The following is a 21522-nucleotide window of genomic DNA, read 5'->3' on the forward strand; positions in this document are numbered from 1 at the left end:
CCTTCGAGCACACATGAAAAATTCAAGTGGCTACCGTCGGGATCACCTGACTCCAACCTCAAGCGGCTGCGAAGATCTTGAGGATGAAATTCGAGACATAATCACTACAGAGGCTGTAATCGTTTCCAGCGGAGCTCTATATGGAAGGTGTCTGTCATGCGGATTTTATCACTCAACTCGCGACTGAACGCGCTTTTGGTTTCCAAATGGGCTACCAACCTTGACGCCAAATTCCCAACCCAAAAATCAGTCCGTATAGCTACAGGTATGAATATGTATATGTATCTCAAAACAAGGCTTGCTCCGCCTCTTCAACTATCCCATCATATCCTTCTCCCCTAGGATCATCCACACAGTCATCCCACCCCAAAGTCCGACAAACAAAACCGTCAAAATTGACGCGCCCGCGCGATCACCAGTACTGATTTTGCTTGGCTCGGTTACTTTGTCATCGTCTTTGGTGCCCATGTTGGGATTGCTCGTGCTGTTCCCGCCTGTCGTCGATGTAAGAGGCGGTGCTGATTTCTCAGAGACAAGAACCGAAGAAAGCATGAGCGTGGCGATAATCTCCTGCTCCATGCCAATCGTCTTATCCCACTCCCGCGGGTACCATCTCACGCTGCAGGAACTATTGCCCGCTCCACTGCAGGAGAGCGCAGCAGCCTGGGCGGACGTTTGCAGCTTTGGGAAAATCCGGTCATACGTGTCAGGGACGATCGTGGCAACGGTGGTAAGCCAGGCGGAGACGATACCCTTGAAGAGGATCTCATTGAAGTTGCACAGCTCCACGGGCTCGCAAATATCAGAGATGACGTTACCGCCGCCATATCGCTGAGGGTAGAACTGTTCGAATATTCTGTCGAGGAGGCCATCGACGGCGCGTTTCCACTGCGCTTCCCCAGTATAGTTGTACATGTAGGCTGCGCCTGTGATGTACGCGCCGTAGTTGTATGACCACTGCGTATTGCCCTGTGTCGTGCACCCGTCGTTATTCGAGGTCGAGTCGGCGACATTCCACGTTTTGTTGTTGACTAACGGTGTCGAAACAGACCAGTCCCAAGTCCTTTGGGCCCACTCGGCATATGTGCTGTTGTCTGTATATCGCGCCAGTCGAGCAGCTAGCTGGAAGAACCCGCCGTTGGAAATCGCATTCTTCAGTGTGTATCCTGCTCCTTGGTAAGGATAGTGCTGCCACCGGAAACCACCGCCGCAGGTTTCATTATCCCAGCGTCTTGTCTGCGAGTTGAAGACACCTTGCGCGAGTGACAACCATGAGAAACCATCATCATCTTCGGGAAAGCCGACTTCGGCGGCGGTCATGGCAGCAGCGCCCCAGAAGAATTGATCATCATTTCCCTATACTCGTTAGAGCCGAGGCTCTGATCACATGGGAGGATCAACGCACCAAATAACTGCTATAGTTAGCAGGCAAATAGTCCCCGTTATCGCCTGCCTGCCACTGCAGCCCCTGGATGGTGAGAGCATTGTACCGGGAATCGCCGGTATAGTACCAGTATAGGATCAAACTCGTGAAGAGCACACTGCCCTCCCACCATTTTTCTGGGAAGGATCCAGGGATTCGGCCGGTTTCGTTGCCAGAGTACCAAAGTAGCGATCCGTAGGCGGTTTGTGACGCAGCGTCCTTGATCGATTCTGTGGAGTGAGATTAGAATGAGGCGGGGAAAGCCAGCAAAGGGACTGGAGACTGAACTTACGAGGATCATTGAGCTGGATTTGCAGGGCAGAGATGCGACCGAGGAAGAGGAGCCCGGCCCCCAATACTGCGAGATGCATGGTGGTGAGATGGGAAGAAGAAAGGATGAGAGAGAGCCCAGCGATTGCTTCGTTCCCGCCCTCTGGCTGCTTACTGAGCCTTACTCCCTGACCTGCATCAAGTCATATCCACTTGTTTGTCTTGGGAGTTACATGAGATGGCTCGGCGCTGGAGCGCCAATGGACGCCAATGGGTGCCAATAAGAAATAAGCGGGGCTTGGTTGCCATAAGCGTTTGATCATGAGGCCAATCATGACGATCGCCACCAGAGAAACGAAATGAAGATGGGGCTATTCATAGCCCACGATCTGCAGGTGCCTGGGTCTCAGCCTTCAAAAGTTCAGGTTCGAGTTTCGAAATGGGGCCAAACCCTCAAAAGGGTAAACCCGGCAATACCCGCCGTAGGGGAACCAGGGTCAGCTTTTCTCTGCCTTCGAGACTTTGAGTGATCCAATTTCCCTGTCAGCCTCACGGCAGCACACATGATATCATCCACACCCTCGTTGACTGAGTCTTACTCCGTACGAGAGCCGAACCGACACGATGGTCCTCTCCCCAGAGTTTCTCCACTCACTGGCGCTGATTCTTCAGAGGACAACCTTAAGGAATTCACACTTGGGCTGTCTTGTCATACGGTGACAGCGCCTGCTGCCTCTTTCTTCAGCATTGACGTCCAATGGAATACGCTTTCTTGTGTTGGTTTTTGGCGGGAGGTGAATGAGTCTCCTAAAGAGCGAGCCTCGCACCGTCTCCTATTCGCACTCGGATTACTGTCCATATCTGACCGGACTGTGCCCGCTGCGAGCTACTTTCATGGACTTTTGGTCCTGTTCCCAACGACTGCCGGTGTAATCCGGGGCAATGAGGCTCATGGAAGCGGACCGCTATACGCACCACACTACCCGTACCATCTCAACTCATTCGACGCTCATTTAACGCTCATTGACTCGGGAGATAGTAGCCTTTTCACGTCTTAGGTAGGCACATGTGCTCAAGAAGGTAACAATCTGTCGAAAAGGCGCTCGCAATGACCGTTACAAGGCGCCAGTGGGTGCTCAACCACGCGTTCAACAGGCAACTATGTTTGTAATCCGAGGAACGCTCAGAATCCAAGCCAGGTTCTGACCTAAGCCTAGTTCAAGTCTCCAGCCAAGTGCTACGCTCGGCTTTTGGCCTAATGCAGCAATCCCCGCTGGATATCTTTGCCCGCCATCATCCAACGCGTGGCGAGGTCCGTGTGCAGGGCGTCCGTAAAGCCAGTTCGCGTCAAGCGAGCAGACCCTTGATGTAGGTCATCCGAGATATTTGAAATCCGGCCTTGCCATCCCACAGTCGTTGCAGAACCTGTGATAGAGAACTACTCTCCCATTGGCCGTCCACGCACCGGGCACTCAGGGTCTGGCACCATGTGTGAGGCAGTTTCTATATGGGCTGCGTTTCAATAGTCTAGGCAAGGCTGGCGCATCAGTAAGCCTGCGAAATGGTTCATTGACACGGACTAAGCCCTACGTTGCTGAGCGCTGCAGCAACAAGGCAGACGCACTGTTATCCAATGGGCCAAAGGTGTAGGGCCTGGTGCAATGAAAAACCGCGTGAAGACAGAGTCACAATTGCTATTCCCATTGCGATGCTCTCTTTCATGCCAGACGTACGCAAGACGTGGATGTGGGTGCATGCCCTCCGAGGCAAGCCATCCACCCCCGGCCCGTGCCGAGACTCCTCCGCCGCACATGAACCATGATCAGCGATGGCTGCAGTGGCTGAAACGAGTTCCTGGTGTTCCAATTCGCTGAAGCGGAATATACCTGATGCGCCCGGCATCTCTCCTGTACGTCGCTCCAGGCGAACCATATTCCGTGACAACAGCATTGGGAGGACAACGAGCTCTGCGATGCACCCATCTCAGGACTCAACGAGCCAAGGCCCCTTTGAACTGCTATAGTTCGCAGCCTGACTACAACAAACATAGGAACGATGACTTGATAGGCGAGAAAGAGTCTGACTCGCGTCTTTTTCAGGGGCGAGTAGAGTATGCATCTCTACAAAACCTTGTCTGCATGTTATGGAGGGATGACTTTGACACTCCTCATTCGCATCGAGAGTGCAATGGACAGTACGGAGCCCTACTGAAGGGGGCTCATGACTCTTTTACAACAGATGTTCGCCTATCTTGATCTTTGACTGGTGAATTAAATAACTCATCCGTACAACATAGTAAAGAGGCCAAGAAGGCTATCCTTGCGGATTCGGTAGAGTCCTCTCTATGCTCACCTCATGGTTGTTAGCAGGCTCACGGCGTCAAGTCCTTCATTATCTAGTATCATCTCCATGGGAATAGGTGTTGGATCGAGCTATAAATTCAGCCATATCCCCAGAGCAATCCAACCTCCATCCACACACTCTCAAGCTCTCAAGCCCTCAATCTCTAAGACCCCAAATCCGAAGTCCCAACACAGCAACTTCTCATCAAACCCACCCACCAAAATGCGTTTCGCAACCGTCATCTTCACCTCCTCACCAGCAGCCTGCTTGCACTCGCTACCCCAACCGAGGACGTCCAGGCCCTGAACACTCGCTCCGAGGGCCTCCAGCCTGAGGGTTCGCAATGTCCGCGTCGAGCGCGAGATTGACAACGACGATGTCGATGTCGTTTCCGCTGAGAGGACCGATAATGCTCGGCCGCCTGCCTGCCCGCCCAACACGACCTGCGGAGTATGGTTCCCCCTGCCCTGTGCCGTATCAATTTTCACGCTTCTAGTCTTGCTCCTGCTGACATGACATATGGAACAAGCTGCAGGATTAACGGGGTAAATCTGTGAGTTTTCTCCCCCTCCCATGTATCGTCGGGTCTTGGCGCTGTTGCATTGCATGGCTATGATATAATTGATACTGACCCGGCGTCTCTATACTAGCTCTTGCGGTCGCGGCAAGGTATGGCTTCTTCAATCTGATATTCTTTCACTCAAATATCTCTCACTCAATCCCTCACTCTCCTATACCGCTTCACCTCCCCTTTCTTTACTTGTGATTTGGACTAACAAGCGGCAGTGCACCGTCCAAAGCGGCGGCGGCGACGGAACACCTTGCTGGGCTCTTAACGGAGGTGGGGGCATCGTTTGCCCGGGGCGGGGGAACGGCAATCCCGGAAGATGAGGGGCTTCTAGACGTTCCAAGGTTCATTGGCGTGAATCTAGGGATCTATTAGCTCAGAATGTGGATGGTGGATGGTTTCTGCTGGGAGATGGGAGATGGATCATGGGGGAGTTCTTCAACATACTCCATCTCGTTTATCGTCTTCATTGTGCTTATGAGTTTGAGAATGAATTGAATGTCAATGCGCATTAGTTGGATACTTCTTTTCTTGGAAGGTAGTGAGCAAGTAGGGATGTAGATGCGGCAGTTTCGTCTCAGACACTAAAGCTCTGCCGAAGAGGAAGACTACCATAAGTATAGGGGAAAATATGTTTTAACCGACACTCGAAGTAACCAAGTTGCGGCCTCCAGCTAGTAAGGCAAGAAAGTGATGTATGCGCAGAATATATGCAACTAAAACAAGACTAAGGCTTGGGTATAAGTGAAGCGGAGAATATAACATAGCGAAGGTATACAGGGTCATCACGAAAACAGATACATGAATGGCTAAATGCTCATCAAACAACCAAAACAGCCAGTCAGGTAGAATTTCACAATCGAGATCGATTATGAGTAATAGGCAATGGATGGATTCGAGAAAAACGGCGGCTCAGCCAACTGGTTCCCGAAGAAGCCGCTATTTGCATACTTCATGTGCTTATCATCCGCACCAAGCAGACTCGCGTCATTGATGCTATCGATATCTGCCATCGGGACTAGACTCGTGTCGCTCCAGCTGAGGAAGTCCCAAAGATATTGTCCGTTGGGGTCATCCACCGTGGACGGAGCGAAAGGGTCTGTGAATCCGTTGTCGTTCGTGACGATGTAGTTTCGGCCATTGTCTGCTTGTGACGGGAGGACGCCGGGGGTTATAGGTTGGAGGCCGGATTCGCCGACTGTAGTTGCTGGGTTGATGTTGTTTGTTTCGAGGTTCACTCCTGGGCCGCGTTTACTGGCTTCGAAGATTCGGGAGACTGCGTCGAGGGTTTTTCGGGCTGTTGGGCTTGCGCCTTGGAGTCGTGCGAACACGAGAAGAGCGTCTTGGACTTGCGCCTGGCAGGCTTCAGTGCTAGCCCTCGGATCGGTTACCGTGTTGTCGTTGATGAAGAGTCCTAGGAGTGGAATCATGGTGGTCTGGAACAGGAACCACACGGCGTTCCAGCCGGACATTTGCGGGGTTTTGGCAGCGGCTGAGATGTCCTTGATGGAGCCTTCGGCGATTTCTCGACACCGTTCAATGGCTGCCCGCTCTTCTGACCTCAGAGCGATATACGGAACCCGCCGCATGGCATAGCTCAGCAAGGTGGGACGGTAGAGGATTATCCGCTGGACATTATATCGCCATTTCATGACGTCTCTGGTGTTGGAGATTGATAGGGGGCACGGCTCATGGTCTCTCAGAATATATGGTAGACTGTTGTACCACTCCACAAGCTGGTTATCAAAGTGGACAATCTCGCTGTATTTCGTGAGAGGGGAGACTGCAAGCGCGTCTTGAATTTGGTTGCTGATCTTGCAGAACCGGACATTCTCGAGGAGGGGTAGAATATCGAGTACATTTCCCTAGTAGAGTTAGTGCCTGATGATAATCCTGGATAAGGGATCACGTACTGACTCGCGATTGTGGGGAAGCTTGACTGTGACTGAGGGGCTGAATCGACCCATCGTAGGTCGCCCCAAAGTCGCGCCACCCCAGCAATCCATAAGAAATAATGTCCACCACACTTTGCGTTTCAAGTCCAATGTTGCCAGTTTCTGTTTATTAGACGCTTCCGACTGATCGGCGAACTCTCTATGTAGGCCCATTGTGGCTGCCATGCGAAGCGCGGCGCCCATGAGAGAGTACGCCAGGTTTGGCTGGGCGATATAGTGCAGGTACCACCCTCCTAGGATACCGAGCGTTTGAACAGTTTCCAGATGGGACGATCCTAGGGATTCCAGATCCAGATAAGCCCTACATCGTGAGTAATAAATCTTGTGGGATATATCATCAGACGTGGAGGCGCAAATGCTCCCCATGGCGAGTACCATGTTCAACAGGCAATACCACCGGTCGTCTTTCCGATGCCCCGAAGCATATGTCTCGCGAAAGGCTTGCTCGTCAAGAATGGGCGTCAGAGGTTGGATGTATGTAAAATAAGCGTCTAACAGTTGCGACTCAGGCACCTGCATGTGCACCTGGGGAGGCGTGCTTGGCTGGTCGTGGCCAGGCCAGGTTTGACCCTCTGACGACGAGAGGTCCGCCACCGAGCCTCGGCGTGGGCCGCTTGGTGGCGTGCTGGAAAAGTATGCGACAGAACCTGGATCCAGCCAGGCTATAGTTTTGAGAACAGCGTTAATGGACGAGACGCCGAGATATGATGAGGGCTTTCTAGCAGAGAGCGAGGAAAGCGACAGAGCGTTGACATCGTCGGATATGGCGTTGGCGATCTCGTGGCTCAAATTCCGGGGGTCGTTAGACTCCTCAGGCATCGCCTGTAAATGCTCCAGGTTCCCATCCTCATTAGATATCGGCGAGACGTGCGCATCGTGAGAAACTGAAGTGGCAGGAGATGTCGCGCGGGCCGCGGTACTTGGACCCTGTGTCTGGGCCTGAATGAGGCCGTTGCTGGTAAGCTCGAGGAGCTTTTCGCGCGGTAAACTCAGAAGAGCGTCTGGAGTTGCGCCGGGAAAGAGCTTATCTAGGATCGCCCGGTACTCGTCTAGGGTGGTTGACAATTTCTCGACATGTCTGTTCGGAGTGGCCTCATCAGCTTTGAGCCGAGGCTGAAAAGGAAAGGGCGAAAAAAGAATTCACCCACCTTCGAGAAGGACGAGGATCTGAGTAATGACAGAGATCGGCCTTCTTGTACCACCTACATGCTTCGCAGGGTTTCTCGCCGTCGCATTTGATCTTGCGATGCCGGCAGGAGGTACAAGCACGCAGAGTGGTGACTCGACGGCCGATGGATGGCTGGCGCTCGCGACCTCCACGGGCGGGAGTCGAGACGGTGGGGTTCTCAAACCCTTCAAAGGTGTGGAACATTGCTAGTAAAATGATTATGAAATCAGTGCGGCGGAGGAGACAAGGAAATGAGAAGGTGCAGAGCAAGGTAGAGGATGTTGCGTGGTTAAGAGGGATTCATGGCTCGAGGCAGAGTGGGTATCGATGCAGAAAAAGCAAAGGCTAGCAGAGAAAAAGAACAAGTCTGGAAAAAGGCGGGGAAGGAAGCGAGCCTGGAGGAGGGGAGAGTACATTTAATTAGTAGGCGAGGCGAGCGAGAGCCCAGGCGGATAATTATATTATACGGCTTTATACGGAGTCTAGTCAGCTTACAGCAGCACAGGCGAACTTGTGCCAGTCCCTGGACGATCGTCAGTGCTCCAAGTTCCTTCTGATCCTTTCGCCTCGTGCTATCTGTCCAACTGAGGGTTGCCTCTCCTTCCCCGCATTTCCTCTCGCTCTCAGTCGGCCTGCAGCAAAACGGGTCTAGGGCTGCTGATGGCACCCTTACGCAAACGCGACAATATATCACAGTACTATTGCTGGGGATGCGCCGGTGCTGCCGGCAGTGTGCTAGCACTCTTACCCAGTTACCAGGAGCAGCTGGATGCCTGCGTGCCGCTTGTCCGGCCCTTCTGACCGCTGCCTAGCTTGACCTGCAGCGCTTGCTCCTCGTCTCTGCTGGCCCTGGCTTTAAATTATTTGTATCAGAATAGGGCCAAGAATTACGAGGATTGGCTTAGGCTCGTAGGTCGCCTCTATGATTTGACCGCATTTCCACCTGCACTGTGAAAAGGATCAAAAAGCCGCGTCCTCACGGATGAGCCATAGTCCAATGGACATTATGGAATGTCCCAAAGCTTGTTAAAACTATACCTTGGAGAGTTGAGCTGGTAGGCGTCACGAGCGATCATCTCAGGTATCGTCCTTCTTCCCCTCCCATGTGCCTGCTTCAGGAAAGCAGGTCCAGTGCATGGGCAATTCTGGGGGTGGCAAATGGAACCTCTATCCAGCCTATCGCCCCCCATGCTGCCAGTGTCATCTCCTCTCTGGAGTCTGGAGAAATTGCAAGGGCGTCAAAGCAAATGGATTGTCCCCGGTTCTGCACCTAGGCGTGCGCAACTGCATCGGCGTGAGATTAGCCCTGCAGTAGTATATTCCCACTGCATTTTCAGACACGGACAGGGTGGAAGTAGCTAGGGGTTTAGATTTGGGTCCCAGCGGCGTTTCGCTCTTGGTTTCATTAGAATAGCCGAGATGAGATCTCATGTACGTTTAACTCAAGCCAGGAAGACTATTTCCAATCTGGTTGATTACTGGAGAAGTTCAACAGGCGCTGGCAACTTGAGGATCCAGGGGAGTGAGGTCTTTGAATACCTGTTTTGATATACGTAGTATGAAGAAATGCAGTTAGATCAGGGATTTGATGCATTTACCATCCATCCCTGACCGGCAGTTGTCGATGGCCAGCGCGTCGATTGTAAGCGGCAAAATGGTCCGAGAGGCACTCTTAGCCTAATCGTGAAGTATCGCCACAGCCTTCACCGAGAGGTATTCTAGGATACCTTGTTAGTCTGAATTTAACCTCTGGGGTTTACGCACTCAGGCAAAACTCTGGGGTTCGGCCAATCGCGGTCAAAATCAGTCAATAAACCTTGCACCCTTGCAAAGGAGACTCCAATGGCTGATGCTCGTGTCAAGGCTCTTTACTATCACAGGTCTGCGAAGGCGTAGTTTAGGCTGTCTGTCCTCCGGATGAGGCATTTGATGGTTGTTTAGCGCATCCTCGCTGCAGTCACCCGCAAAAGGTTCAAGGCCGCCGCCAAAATCTGGTAACCGATTTGCGGGATTGGGCCTTATGGATGGAACACCCCTGTCGGAAAATTCGGTGGCTTCAATGAATCGGGACGTTCCGAGAGCAGCCAATGCTACTCCGGAGGAGTGTTTTGCTCAACTTTTGCCAGAGCGAGGCGGAACCAGTTGCTTCGTTTTGATAGTCTGACCAGGCTTTCGTGTCCTTAGATAGAGTTGAAGTTGAGTTCCAACTGCTAGGATCATGTTCCGCACGGGCCGAGGAATGGATTGTGGATGTTTGTCTGCTTAATCGAACGTGAAGGGAAAGGGAAGTGAAAATCGTCCCATGATTGTCTGACGAGAGTCGGCGAAGCCGTGATGAAGGATAATGGCCCACAACCTCTTTTCGTTTCGCACGCGCTGAGTGGTCCGGGGCTCCAGGGGGACTCCGTGTGTTCTTGTCATTTGGGGGTTAGACTGTCAGGCCATCTGGAGTCTAGTGCCTCCCAAATTTCTCGATCGTTTAAGCGACGAGGGGAAAGGCTGATCGCTTTGACCCCAAAGAGGGGTCGTCGAATCACTGCCACGAGAAGAACCTTAACGTGCTGAAGTCTTTCCAGGCTCCTCAACCCAGCATCCCTGCCCTTTCATGGGTGGATAATAGTTTCCCCAGCTCAGCACATTGCGGCTTAAGATGAGCCGGGGGCGGCTACCAAGGACCAAATGCAAGTTGTCATGGGTTTACACCGGAGTACAACTGTACAAGGATATTGTGAAGGGACTGAAATCCTAAGAAGGTGGGCGAGGAGGCAAGAGTGGGACAACGAAAGAGGTTTCGGGTATGAGTCAGGATTGAGACATCCCCGGAAGCTGACCGGAAAAGACTGTCAAGGGATTTTTTTTCTCACGCTTTTCCGACGAGCACCGCGTGAACCAGGGAATCTTGATGGGGATGGACTCTGATCGAGAGATTCAAGTCTGGCTCCGTAGCCTCCGCTCAAATACGACCCTGTTTGACCACAAGGTCTTTTGGAGGAAAGGGTTTGCCTTATGATTGTGAAGCTCTGCTGAGCACGAGAGAGCTTGACGGAGAAACCACCGTTCCCAAACAGTCCTCCACGCGGGGAAAAGGTGGGCCAGCCCCGAGGCCACCAAAACCGACAGCTTGCGCTCCGCCCTAGGCACGTAGGCACGTTCCGACATTGTTCCATTGTCTTCAGCCAAATGCCGTGACTAGAAACCCTGTCTGCAGCAGCATGAACCGATACGCGGTAGCTAGCCTGCAAAGCCAGCCATCCTCTTGGGAGTTGAAGCCAGACAGGTGGAAACGTGAAGAATCAGACGATGAGTAAGGTCTGTCTAACCTGAGTTGGCACGGAACTCCCGATCCCGAAGCGGCTTAGCGTTCAGGCCAGGCACGGGCAATTCTCCGTGTACCTGGATATTCCAGAAGACTGCCAGATCGAATGAGGGGAAGGCTTGACTTGCTCCGAATGACTTGCTCTAAATGGCTGAGCTTCCCAATGGTTGAACGGTGGCCGCTGGCCGATAAAACGACCTAAATCCCTTGTACCGTCATCTTCTCTTGCGACCATACTTGTGCTCAATTGGGTCGCTGTTTATCGCAAACTATCGCAGATATGGCCACATTCGCGCAGCACAGTCTTTCCTCCGGATGGAGCTTCAAGGACAGTGATGACCAGTCTTCTGAAGCTTGGTTGCCGGTTCCTGTTGTTCCCTCCGTAGTCCAGCAAGATTTGCAGGCGAACGGCAAGTATGTGCTCCGTCATTCTTTATCAACTGTCCCTATACTGCGAGTGCTGATATTATTCTTTTCAACAGGTTGGAAGATCCGTTTATTGGATTCAACGAGTTGAGCGCGAGATGGGTCAATGAGAAGTCATGGACATACCGGAATGTCTTCCAGAAACCGGAAGTCCCTGCTGGCTCATCCGTCTTCTTGGTCTTTGATGGGCTGGATACATTCGCCAGGGTGAAGCTCGACGACCAGACAATTCTCGAGAGCGATAACATGTTTCTCGCCCACCGCGTTGACGTTACGAAATTCCTAGAGGCTGAGGGTGAGCACACAATTGAGATTGATTTCGACTGTGCCCTACTTCGAGCTCGTGAACTTCGAAAGCAGCATCCAGAGCATAAGTGGGTCGGCTTCAACGGTGATCCTGCAAGAATGAGCGTCAGAAAGGCCCAGTACCATTGGGGTTGGGACTGGGGCCCAGTCTTGATGACCGCGGGTATCTGGAAAGAGGTGCGCCTTGAAGTATACTCTGCTCGGGTCTCGGATCTGTGGACGGAGGTGGACCTTGCTGCGGATCATGCCACTGCCCAAGTTTCTGCTTTCGCAGAGCTGGAAACCAGTGGCGATGCTTCATACCAGGCCACTTTTACGCTGAGCCTTGGTGGGCAAGAGGTTGCGAAACAATCATCTACACCGGAGAACAATGCCGCCAAGGTCAGCTTCGATGTGTCAAACCCTTCCCTCTGGTGGCCAAATGGCTACGGTGACCAAACCCTATACGAGATCTCCGTGTCATTAGAGAAGGAAGGAACCCAAGTTCAACAAGTATCCAAGAAGTTTGGCATTCGAACTGCGGAGGTGGTCCAACAACCAGATAAGCACGGCAAGTCTTTCTTCTTCCGCATCAACGGCGTTGACATCTTCTGCGGTGGTGCCTGCTGGATTCCCGCCGACAGCCTTCTCACAAACATCACCCCGGATCGCTACCGGAAATGGATCGAGTTGATGGCTGTTGGTCATCAGGTGATGATTCGGTACGTAATCTTACCATTTATCCAGGTGTATGCTAATTCTGTAGCGTCTGGGGTGGTGGTATTTACGAAGACGAGAGCTTCTACCAGGCTTGCGATGAGGTTGGAATCTTGGTGTGGCAGGATTTCATGTTTGGCTGCGGAAACTATCCCACTTGGCCCGAAATCCTCGAGTCAGTCGAGAAGGAGGCTACATACAACGTGCGCCGATTGCGCCACCATCCGTCTATCGTCATCTGGGTCGGCAACAATGAAGACTACCAAGTGCAGGAGCAGTCGGGTCTCACCTACAACTTCGAAGACAAGGATCCCCAGAGCTGGCTCAAAACGGACTTCCCGGCGCGTTATATCTACGAGCATATCTTGCCAGAGGTGGTGAAGAAGACCAGTCCGTCTACGTACTACCACCCTGGAAGTCCTTGGGGTGATGGAAAGATCACATCTGATCCTACTGTTGGCGACATGCACCAGTGGAATGGCGAGTATACCTCCGTCCGAGATTAACGCTTCTAGCTAACCCCTCATCTAGTCTGGCACGGAACGCAGGAAAAGTATCAGATCTTTGATACTCTCGGAGGCCGCTTTAACAGTGAATTCGGAATGGAGGCTTTCCCGCACATGGCGACGATTGACCACTTCGTTGAGAACGAAGCCGACAAATACCCCCAATCTCACGTCCTCGACTTCCACAACAAGGCGGATGGCCACGAGCGAAGGATTGCTACATACCTAGTTGAGAACCTGCGAACAGCGACAGACTTGGAGGTAAGCAACACGTGTCACCCGGGGAAACGCATGCTAACTGGAATAGACCTACGTCTACCTCACCCAAGTTGTCCAAGCAGAAACAATGATGTTCGGATACCGCGGATGGCGCCGCCAGTGGGGTGATGAGCGTCATTGCGGAGGTGCTCTGCTCTGGCAACTGAATGACTGCTGGCCCACCATCTCCTGGGCCATCGTGGACTATTTCCTGCGCCCCAAGCCTGCATTCTACGCAGTTCGCCGTGTCCTGAACCCAGTCGCCATTGGCGTGCGCCGAGAACACCATGACTGGAGTGTATGCCACGCACAGCCGCCAAAGACCAGCAAGTACGAGCTTTGGGTTTCGAGCAGCTTGCTAAAGGAGCTTGTGGGAAAGGTGGAGTTGCGATTCATCTCCATCAAGACCGGTCTTGAGATTCACGATGCCATTGTGCATGAGGACGTGAAGATCGTTCCGAACGGCACTACCAACATCCTGGAAGGCGTCATTGACCATGCCGTTGATGAACCACATGTTCTCGCTGCCCGAGTGTGGGTTGATGGCGAGCTGCTGGCACGAGACGTTGACTGGCCACAACCGTTCAAGTACCTTGATCTCTCTGATCGTGGTCTCGAAGTGACCAGGATTTCCAAGACGGAGAAGGAGCAGAAACTTGAATTAAGCACCAGGAAGCCGGTGAAGTGCTTGGTCTTCGAGGAACGAGACGGTGTCCGTGTCAGTGACAGCGCCATCGACCTTGTACCCGGTGACGATCAAATCGTTACCATTACAGGTTTGAAGCCTGGCGATGCGCAGCTGAAGTACAAATTCCTTGGACAGTAGTTCGATGTTCTAGAGATTGTTGGTTATGACCGTCAGATATATGCATCTCAATGAAAAATATCCCATCCTTTGATACTTCGGACCGCCATACCTCGTGCCAGAGCCCGATAGAGATTTTTTTTTTTTTTCTTTTTTCTATAAGGAGAGTCATAGCGTAAACCCCATAGATAGGATAGATCTTGTCTGCGGGGTGATACAGTTGAACTTGGGCCATATCAGATCTTATCGATAACAACCCAAACGGGTTAAGCCCAAAGAATGACATCTTCCCAAACCTAATCAACTCAATTCATCCATAGACTCACTCCCATGGAGCAACACACGACCAATTCCATACCGGGGACCAAACGTTCCTGGGAAGGCATACCGATCCACAGCGAAACGTCAAAGCCACAACCTCCCGCACCGACAATGGCAGAGTCATCGCCAAACGTCCTCTCGATGTTCGAGACCTTCCGCGACGAGCTTGATCAGCATCATGACCGTCGCGAGCGGTTGATCAAGACGAGTCGCGATATTACGGCTTTAAGCAAGAAGATGTACGTCTCCATATATGAACCTCTAGGTGTCAGTCCGTATGGGAAAGGAAAGAAAGCTAACAAGCACACTCGCAACAGTATCTTCTCCCTCCAACGGTTCGTCTCGCAAACCCTCTCGCCTCTATCTATCTTTTATTCTGTTTCCTAGATAAGCCTAAACTTTGATTTCAATCCAGCGTCCGAACAGCAAACACCCCCCTCCCCGCCGCCATCCAAAAAGACACACAATCCCGCTTCAGCCAAATAACCGAGCTCTTCCAATCCACAATCCCCGACATAACGGGCCTAAACAGCAGACGCTACATGCGCCAGCTCAGCGGCGGAATCCAAGAATACATCGAAGCGCTCTCCTTTCATCACTACCTTACGCACCAGACGCTCATTACGAGGGACGAAGTCGCCGCGCACCTCCCTGCTGAGATCATCGTTACCGAGGAGGATTATGCAATGGGGCTGTTTGATTTGACGGGGGAGTTGATGCGGTTTGCGGTTACGTCGCTTTCGGCCGGGGCAGGGGATACACAGGGTCATGCTGAGGGTGAAGGTGAAGGTGGTACTCAGGTCAATCTGCCCCGGTTACCACCCGCGCAAGCTGGTGTTGTGCGAGACCTAAGAGAGATCCGGGCGTCGTTTGAGGGTATAACGATTCCGCGTCGGCATAATAACAACATGTTCCGAGACTACGGGAAGAAGTCGGAGGTGATGCAGAATAGCGTCGAGAAGGTTGAGCGTGCGGCGTATGGGATTCTTGTCAGGGGGAGCGAAAGGCCTGCCGGGTGGAAGCCAGATTTGTCGGCGGGGGTTGAGATGGATGTTTATTGATTGATTCACGTTGACATCTAGGGCGCACGGACTATGGTGAGCTACGGCTCTGGTGTTGACATGAGATACGATGATGTTTGTATGTACGTATGGACGATGATATACTCGATATATCTGAGCTATGTGGGTTTCATGTTGAGGGCATAATCAAGACAAGAAAAATAGAAGATATCAACCAGGTTCAGGCCCCAGATACCATTCGAACCAATTTCCCAGCATCGCCGTCCCAGCAGCACATCAGCACAGCAGTGTGTCGCCGATAAAATCCAGAAAACGCCGTTATCCTTCCATCCATTTCATTCCATCTCGAGGCATCATATCATATCATGATCACATTGCCCTTTCTTCTCTTCGAAATCCAGGACGAAGAGCGGAGAGGATAGGTCGCAGACTCACTACTGAGAAATCGGCGACTGAGAAAGCGGCGCCTGCTCATCAGGCTGAAGGATATGGCCTATACCACAGTAAAGAGAGGGTTAGCAGAATCACAGCTCTAGGGTTGTCCATAACAAAATACAGAGGCGGGTAGAGAAAGAGAAGATGATGCAGAGTAGAGAAGGGGAAACATACGCTCAACAAGCTCCTCCCTATCCGGCCTATGCTCGAGGTTCTTCTTCAGGCTGTCCGACGCCCTCTGACGATCGAGTTTCTGGCGCGCGGCCTGGATGGATCTGTCGTCATAAAGAAACAATATCAGCATTGGCATTACCAACCCCAAAACAGCTACCGATCCAGAGTTCATGTGAGAAAGAAGGTGGGTGCATACGGAGCAACATTCGTATCCAGCAGGATATGCCTATCCTTTAGATCCTGCGGATCGGGGCGGGTGAGGAGGTGCTTTTCGAGGGAGTCGCGGCGTTCGATGGGGGAGGTTGCGAGGGAGGTGGTGTCGATTGCGGGGGTGGAGGTTTCGGCGTCGGTGGCCATCTTGATATCTTCTAGTGATCTGGATTTGGTTGGGTTGTTGTATGACTTTAGTGGAGCTTGATTTGGGTGAATGTGTGAAAGTGTATGTATGTTTTGACGGAAGTATGGGTGAGGGGTAGGATGGGTGAGCGAGTATTTATAGGCGTAGCCAGGCCAGTAAGGGACTAGTGAGTCCTTAGGAACAATGTTGGATTAAAAGTACGCACATGAGGGAGTAAGCTAAAGACGGTGTACAAGGTGCAGAGCAGAGGCGTTGTTGAGGCGATGAGGGGAAAGTCAAGTGATTGGGCTGTTCCACGGGATCGTCGCGGGGTCGAGCGAGGGGATGTCATGAATCATTGTACTAGTAACCATACAGAGTGGGACACTGAATCTAATGTATTCAAAGGATAAACTAACATCGAGGTTTCCAGTCTGGTGATGTCTGACAAAAGTCAACTGAACAGTAGATAAGGAGGGACTACCACACAGAGGTTGTAGCTGTGTTTTATAACTAAGAGTAGCATGTTGAATAGCCGGCTCTTTCTGAAAAGCATGCTGGTTTGGGGGACAAGGGACACCCGTGGCGCAGCCGATTCATTCCTCCTCCTCCTTCATCATCATCAAAGGCAAGGGCAAGCAAAGGAGCAAACGCGTGAGATGAGCGAGCAAGCCGCCGCAGAGTCCGATTCCAATTCCGAACCTGATCCCATCGAAGCCGTAGCATAATGTTTGTCGATAGTTAACCGTATCCGACTCACATTCGTCTTCCGGTGTTTTGCATCCATGATGGTCCATCTGTCCATAGCCCGTTCATCCCGCCCATAATGGAAAGTGACAAAAGAGTCTGACCAGGGGGAGTCTCTGGGCTAGGCAGATGTAACCATTCTTTTTTCTTCCTGCTTCAGAGAGCAACCACTGGGTCAATCGCGTTTGTAATGACTGTCGGTCCGTAGCAACTCATAAACAGTCGACGGACCTACATCGTACGATCAAGGAACCCACAGTTTCCCGCGACCACGGCTACCGCCACGTGTCGGGCCACGAGCACCGTTGCGCCGACTGTTGCCGTTGTTCCTCGAGGCACCTGCGATGCCACGTGAGGCCCCTGCCTGCGTGCTGAGATCAACCGTCGCAGGTTGTTGCTTAGGGGTCACGCCGAGCGACCGACTGAACGAGTTGGGATCGATCGGCTGCGTCGGAACCTCCATCGTGCTTTCCACGGGCGGCGCGGCGGGTTTGGTTGGGGCTGATGGCTTGCGGTTGTTGCCCCCACGCGAACCTCCGCCTCTTGATGCGCCCTTTCCGCGGCCACGGGGGACAAACACTAGCTCATCCTCCTCGCTCTCTTCCTCGTATGATAGCAGAGACTTTGGCTCGGCGGGTGTAGACTGCGTTTTCTCGACGTACTTGCATCGGTTCTTGTACTCTCGCTCCTCGTACTGGATAGAGGTCCGTAGCTGATGAATGTTCTTGACGCCAATGCCAAACTTTTGCGCCCAGACCTGTGTTGGGCGATCGTTCGAAATGAGGATACACGTTTTTGTAGCATTTGACGCATCCGGGCCGCTATGTAATCTCCAAAGAAGAGCGCTAAGCAGAGGTCGCAGTACGGTCGGCACAACGGGAATCGTAGATCCAGAGGCGGTACGGCGGTGTCCCTTGGCTGCGGCATCCTTCGTCTCTTCCCCGTTCGAGGATGTGTGGTTGTTGGCGCATTCTGGGCTGGTCCGAGAGCTCCGGGAAGATGGCCGAGAGGCGGGGGCGCTGTGAGTACCTGTGGAGGTGATCGAGATAGCATCCGCATCCTTCTTGAAGTTGAGCTTGCTGAGAAGCATCTGCGACAAGTCATCCGTAGCAGCGGTATTGCTCTTCCGCTGGTCCCTGTCCCTAACATCTCGCTTGTCTTGCGGCATCGGACCGTCTGCAGGGACAGATCCGTGGTCCGCCTCTTCCTCCTCCTCTTCAAACTCTGGCAGGAAAAACTTCTCTGCCTCGCTCCAGTTTTCGTATTGTTCCATCGGCCCTTGTAAGATGACTCGCTCGGAAGCAACGTTGTCCTTTCCGGAGGTGGCTCGGTCAAGAAACCGCACTGCCTCTCGAGCGTTGATGGCGACCTGCGACCCGGCTTTCTTCAAGGCGTGGAGGCGCTCGAGAGCTGCAAAGAAACAGTGAGTGTGTTGAAGAGGTGGTGAGTAAGAATCGAGTGCGAGCAAGCCTTACTGTAGAGCGGAACGATAAGAGTGATAGCCCCGTTTGTCGTCCATTTTTTTATCTCACTGATGTTCGTAGTCAGTGCCGTTTCATCCACGGCACAGTGGAAGATCTTGCGTCCTGTCGACATGGTGGTTCGGCTGCAGTCGACAACGCAAGCAGGTTATAATAGGATATAGGCCACAGTAAGGCGCTGGCCCTACTCCAAATAGCCTGTTCTAGAAACTGCGACTACCCGCAGGCCTGGTGTTAGCTGAAGCCCATGAAGGAGGTTGTGGATCGATGCGTCGGCGGACGGATCTGGGAATGTGGGGGGCGGCTTGAGGATTTTAGGCGTGGGCTTGAGCAGCCGCGGCAGGAGGTTGGAAACAAGGTACTCACTATCGGATCCTAGTTCATGGAAATTTGTCATCGGCAGCATCTTGCGGTCTGTATCTGACTGAGGGAGAAGTGCGACCGAGGTGAGAGTGAAGGCCACTGGCATCAATGAAGTTGTCGGATCAACTCGCGGACCATTATGATGCGGCCTTACTAAGCGCATCGGAGTAACAACTCACACTCCTATGGAGATCAATATCATAGTTCAGAAAGAAAAAAAAAATGTCTGAGTCATTCCATTCACTACTCTTATCACATACATCTCTATCTGGATATCTGTATTACACTCTGGAGAAGAACGCAGTTGCTCATGAAGTGCCCGTTTCAAAGTCGCCGATCCATCTCAGAGCATCGAGTCGGTCTAGAAACCTAGGCGATAACGATACAGGTGAGTTTCCGTCGGCTTAGTTGACTTTCTTGATCAAGCCATCTGTCGGCTTGACACGCTGTGCCCATTCTCTGAATGACAGTAAGTACATAACCTGTACAGAGCGAAGAGAGAAAACTTACGTCCAGCTTCCATCGTACACTCTCCGCAGGGCAGGGTCGCCGAACTCGGCCAGTCCCAAAGCTGTCTCGATGATAGTTGCTGTCACGCCAGTGCCGCATGAGCTGATGATCGACTTGGTCGCATCCAGGTCCCGGGCTTCGAAGATTTTGCGAAGCTCATCCGGGGAAAGAAATGTTTTGGTTTCAGGGTCTAGTAGTTCTTGAAAAGGCAGACTCTTCGAGCCAGGGATGTGGCCCGAAGACAGACCAGGTCGTGGTTCAGGGTCGGTCCCTGCCCAGCGACCCTGGGATCGTGCATCCAGGATCTCCACCTCCTTTGCGCCTTCTTTGCGGTGCTCTTTCGCAATCTCCTTGAGCTCAAGGTAAGGAATCACGAGCTTCGAGTCGTAAGTGGGAACAGGGTAGTTTGTCTTCTCAGGCTGCCGAGGCTCCCCAGTCTCCGTGGGGTAGTTCTCGCGCACCCACAGGCGGTAGTTGTTCAAGATGTGAACCTTGGGATGTCCAAAGACCCTCAGAGTCCAGCCTACGCGGGGAGCACTGAAGATGCCGAGTTCTTCTGAGTCGTAAACCACAACTTCGTCGTCACGTCGGATTCCGAGCTCGCTCATCGCCTCGGCGAATGTTTCAGCGGTGGGAAGCATATGGGGGTAAGGTGACTCGGTGTCTTTGATGGCATCCAAGTCAAAGAAACGAGCCTGGGGTATGCGGTGTTTGCGGAAAACATCAATTCCTGTGCGACTCTCAGGGTCGTTTGGCATGAACCAAGCTGCGCATAGTGGTACCACGCGAGGGGATGTTGAGATCTTCGTAGCGGGGTTCTTCTTGAGAGCTTCTGACAGCTCCTTAGGGGAGACGAGGTACGATGAGAACGAGACCTGTCGGGTCTGTGTTTGGTGTCTGATTTGAGAAGAGACCGTCATTGTCGGTCGAACAAAGCGGGTCGGTGAGGGGAGACTGCTGCGAAATGCTGCGAACGCCATAATTATGGGAGGATTCCTCACAGAGTATTCAGGAGTTTGTAATTTACATTCCCGAAATGCAGACCGAGAGATCGAGTGCCTCTATGACGGCAGAAATGAAGCAACAGGGGAGATCGCGAGGGAAGAAGGAGGAAAGAACCCCTGTGGTTGTGTTGGAGACTGGTCGATGAACGATGCGGAGTCGGCGGCTTCTCCGACTCTGTGCCATGTGAGACTCTGATAGGCCTCCGTACTCAGCGTAAACAACCTGTCGTTTTCGACTAGCCCGCCCTTATCGCGAGATCCACCGATCTTCTTGTCTTTTCCTGCCTCATCGAAGAGCAACACTGCTTAACCCACGTCATCTCACCCTCCTCTATCAGCCATGAAGGTTACTCTCAAGGAATGGAACGCGGTCGCAACTTGGCGCTGGGATATGCCCGATGATGAAGTCTGCGGCATCTGTCGCGTCCAGTTCGACGGCACTTGCCCAACCTGCAAATTTCCCGGCGACGATTGTTCATTGCGTAAGCGGCCTCCAATATGAGCACAGCTCCCGCTCCATCTAACTTCGATCTTAGTGCTTGGGAAGTGCGGCCATTCTTTCCATATGGTATGATTCAATCGGATCTCTAAGGAAAGCATCACACCAGCTAATTGCTTCCTTCAAAAGCATTGCCTTATGACTTGGATTCAACAAGAGTCATCCAAGGGCCTCTGCCCAATGTGCCGACAGAGTATGTATACTCCTACAGCCTTGGTTTCGGTTTGCTAAACAAGCTAGAATTCGAATGGAAGCAAAACGACGAATGACGAGCTCAGTGTCAGATAAGTCCTGCCAATCCTGCTTAGGCCTGGAAGGGCTTAAGGTATTCTGATATCGATAGAGAAGACTGCTTCTTAACGAACTAAGAAGGTAACTGGGTTTCTGAAAGGTAGGGTAGCTTTGATTCCGAAAGTAACAGACAGTAGCTAGAACTAATTACAAGTGTTAACGAGTGTGCTTAAATACTAAGTTCCATCATATCCTGACTATGCTCGGCTCGTAGCCTGGCTATGATCCGGTCATGTCCTGGGTATGCCCCATCGTAGTCAGTCTATGCTCCTCATAGCCTGCCTATGATCGTAACCCT

General features: G+C 52.3%; 9 protein-coding genes across 9 annotated transcripts; 3 read left to right on the forward strand and 6 right to left on the reverse strand.

Annotated features, from left to right (window-relative positions):
* Positions 1-26: 26 nt before the first annotated feature.
* BJX68DRAFT_243073 (glycoside hydrolase family 76 protein) lies at positions 27-1829 on the reverse strand. The gene is made up of 3 exons (XM_071041101.1): positions 1716-1829; positions 1406-1653; positions 27-1356 (listed from the first exon to the last, which is right to left on the reverse strand). Exons 1-3 carry the CDS (start codon positions 1792-1794, stop codon positions 316-318), a joined length of 1368 nt encoding a protein of 455 aa, XP_070896173.1. The 5' UTR covers positions 1795-1829; the 3' UTR covers positions 27-315.
* A 3246-nt stretch (positions 1830-5075) lies between these two features.
* BJX68DRAFT_243078 (putative C6 transcription factor) lies at positions 5076-8148 on the reverse strand. Its single transcript, XM_071041102.1, has 3 exons — positions 7708-8148; positions 6518-7637; positions 5076-6469 (listed from the first exon to the last, which is right to left on the reverse strand). The coding sequence occupies exons 1-3, from the start codon at positions 7929-7931 to the stop codon at positions 5474-5476; spliced, it is 2340 nt and encodes a 779-aa protein (XP_070896174.1). The 5' UTR covers positions 7932-8148; the 3' UTR covers positions 5076-5473.
* Positions 8149-11109: 2961 nt separating this feature from the next.
* Positions 11110-14136, forward strand: BJX68DRAFT_149076 (beta-mannosidase). The gene is made up of 5 exons (XM_071036636.1): positions 11110-11457; positions 11526-12476; positions 12521-12951; positions 13003-13238; positions 13285-14136. Exons 1-5 carry the CDS (start codon positions 11324-11326, stop codon positions 14059-14061), a joined length of 2529 nt encoding a protein of 842 aa, XP_070896175.1. The 5' UTR covers positions 11110-11323; the 3' UTR covers positions 14062-14136.
* Positions 14137-14472: 336 nt separating this feature from the next.
* BJX68DRAFT_269713 (translin family protein) lies at positions 14473-15422 on the forward strand (the record flags this gene model as incomplete). The annotated part of the gene is made up of 3 exons (XM_071046420.1): positions 14473-14600; positions 14679-14696; positions 14777-15422. 3 exons carry the CDS (start codon positions 14473-14475, stop codon positions 15420-15422), a joined length of 792 nt encoding a protein of 263 aa, XP_070896176.1.
* Positions 15423-15619: 197 nt separating this feature from the next.
* BJX68DRAFT_149123 (RPEL repeat-containing protein) lies at positions 15620-16431 on the reverse strand. Its single transcript, XM_071036638.1, has 3 exons — positions 16189-16431; positions 15993-16093; positions 15620-15876 (listed from the first exon to the last, which is right to left on the reverse strand). Exons 1-3 carry the CDS (start codon positions 16347-16349, stop codon positions 15818-15820), a joined length of 321 nt encoding a protein of 106 aa, XP_070896177.1. The 5' UTR covers positions 16350-16431; the 3' UTR covers positions 15620-15817.
* Positions 16432-16761, reverse strand: BJX68DRAFT_149122 (uncharacterized protein). Its single transcript, XM_071036637.1, has one exon. The coding sequence runs from the start codon at positions 16679-16681 to the stop codon at positions 16514-16516; it is 168 nt and encodes a 55-aa protein (XP_070896178.1). The 5' UTR covers positions 16682-16761; the 3' UTR covers positions 16432-16513.
* BJX68DRAFT_243085 (uncharacterized protein) lies at positions 16710-19015 on the reverse strand. The gene is made up of 2 exons (XM_071041103.1): positions 18552-19015; positions 16710-18486 (listed from the first exon to the last, which is right to left on the reverse strand). The coding sequence occupies exons 1-2, from the start codon at positions 18670-18672 to the stop codon at positions 17321-17323; spliced, it is 1287 nt and encodes a 428-aa protein (XP_070896179.1). The 5' UTR covers positions 18673-19015; the 3' UTR covers positions 16710-17320.
* Positions 19016-19129: 114 nt separating this feature from the next.
* BJX68DRAFT_149178 (sulfurtransferase) lies at positions 19130-20582 on the reverse strand. The gene is made up of 2 exons (XM_071036639.1): positions 19431-20582; positions 19130-19379 (listed from the first exon to the last, which is right to left on the reverse strand). Exons 1-2 carry the CDS (start codon positions 20408-20410, stop codon positions 19325-19327), a joined length of 1035 nt encoding a protein of 344 aa, XP_070896180.1. The 5' UTR covers positions 20411-20582; the 3' UTR covers positions 19130-19324.
* A 10-nt stretch (positions 20583-20592) lies between these two features.
* BJX68DRAFT_149187 (anaphase promoting complex subunit 11) lies at positions 20593-21400 on the forward strand. The gene is made up of 5 exons (XM_071036640.1): positions 20593-20916; positions 20971-21002; positions 21063-21126; positions 21188-21324; positions 21379-21400. Exons 1-4 carry the CDS (start codon positions 20775-20777, stop codon positions 21265-21267), a joined length of 318 nt encoding a protein of 105 aa, XP_070896181.1. The 5' UTR covers positions 20593-20774; the 3' UTR covers positions 21268-21324; positions 21379-21400.
* Positions 21401-21522: the final 122 nt, after the last annotated feature.

The sequence above is a fragment of the Aspergillus pseudodeflectus genome (assembly GCF_044049435.1).
Source record: "Aspergillus pseudodeflectus strain CBS 756.74 chromosome Unknown BJX68scaffold_41, whole genome shotgun sequence".
NCBI classification, from domain to species: domain Eukaryota; kingdom Fungi; phylum Ascomycota; class Eurotiomycetes; order Eurotiales; family Aspergillaceae; genus Aspergillus; species Aspergillus pseudodeflectus.

Excerpts from the sequence above, each read along its gene's own strand:
- BJX68DRAFT_149187 (XM_071036640.1), top strand. The coding sequence starts at position 20,775 with ATGAAGGTTACTCTCAAGGAATGGAACGCGGTCGCAACTTGGCGCTGG. Across the intron at positions 20,917-20,970 it reads CGGCGACGATTGTTCATTGC|TGCTTGGGAAGTGCGGCCAT; the intron begins GTAAGCGGCCTC and ends CTTCGATCTTAG. Across the intron at positions 21,127-21,187 it reads CTGCCCAATGTGCCGACAGA|CAAAACGACGAATGACGAGC; the intron begins GTATGTATACTC and ends TTCGAATGGAAG.
- BJX68DRAFT_243078 (XM_071041102.1), bottom strand. The coding sequence starts at position 7,931 with ATGTTCCACACCTTTGAAGGGTTTGAGAACCCCACCGTCTCGACTCCC. Across the intron at positions 7,638-7,707 it reads GATCCTCGTCCTTCTCGAAG|ACATGTCGAGAAATTGTCAA; the intron begins GTGGGTGAATTC and ends CACTCCGAACAG. Across the intron at positions 6,470-6,517 it reads TTCCCCACAATCGCGAGTCA|GGAAATGTACTCGATATTCT; the intron begins GTACGTGATCCC and ends TAACTCTACTAG.
- BJX68DRAFT_243085 (XM_071041103.1), bottom strand. The coding sequence starts at position 18,672 with ATGTCGACAGGACGCAAGATCTTCCACTGTGCCGTGGATGAAACGGCA. Across the intron at positions 18,487-18,551 it reads TCTTATCGTTCCGCTCTACA|CTCTCGAGCGCCTCCACGCC; the intron begins GTAAGGCTTGCT and ends GTTTCTTTGCAG.
- BJX68DRAFT_243073 (XM_071041101.1), bottom strand. The coding sequence starts at position 1,794 with ATGCATCTCGCAGTATTGGGGGCCGGGCTCCTCTTCCTCGGTCGCATC. Across the intron at positions 1,654-1,715 it reads AATCCAGCTCAATGATCCTC|AATCGATCAAGGACGCTGCG; the intron begins GTAAGTTCAGTC and ends CTCACTCCACAG. Across the intron at positions 1,357-1,405 it reads CTAACTATAGCAGTTATTTG|GGAAATGATGATCAATTCTT; the intron begins GTGCGTTGATCC and ends TAACGAGTATAG.
- BJX68DRAFT_149076 (XM_071036636.1), top strand. The coding sequence starts at position 11,324 with ATGGCCACATTCGCGCAGCACAGTCTTTCCTCCGGATGGAGCTTCAAG. Across the intron at positions 11,458-11,525 it reads GATTTGCAGGCGAACGGCAA|GTTGGAAGATCCGTTTATTG; the intron begins GTATGTGCTCCG and ends TCTTTTCAACAG. Across the intron at positions 12,477-12,520 it reads GGTCATCAGGTGATGATTCG|CGTCTGGGGTGGTGGTATTT; the intron begins GTACGTAATCTT and ends CTAATTCTGTAG.
- BJX68DRAFT_149122 (XM_071036637.1), bottom strand. The coding sequence starts at position 16,681 with ATGACATCCCCTCGCTCGACCCCGCGACGATCCCGTGGAACAGCCCAA.
- BJX68DRAFT_149123 (XM_071036638.1), bottom strand. The coding sequence starts at position 16,349 with ATGGCCACCGACGCCGAAACCTCCACCCCCGCAATCGACACCACCTCC. Across the intron at positions 16,094-16,188 it reads CTGGATACGAATGTTGCTCC|ATCCATCCAGGCCGCGCGCC; the intron begins GTATGCACCCAC and ends TTATGACGACAG. Across the intron at positions 15,877-15,992 it reads TAGGGAGGAGCTTGTTGAGC|GCCATATCCTTCAGCCTGAT; the intron begins GTATGTTTCCCC and ends ACTGTGGTATAG.
- BJX68DRAFT_149178 (XM_071036639.1), bottom strand. The coding sequence starts at position 20,410 with ATGGCGTTCGCAGCATTTCGCAGCAGTCTCCCCTCACCGACCCGCTTT. Across the intron at positions 19,380-19,430 it reads GTGTACGATGGAAGCTGGAC|AGAATGGGCACAGCGTGTCA; the intron begins GTAAGTTTTCTC and ends ACTGTCATTCAG.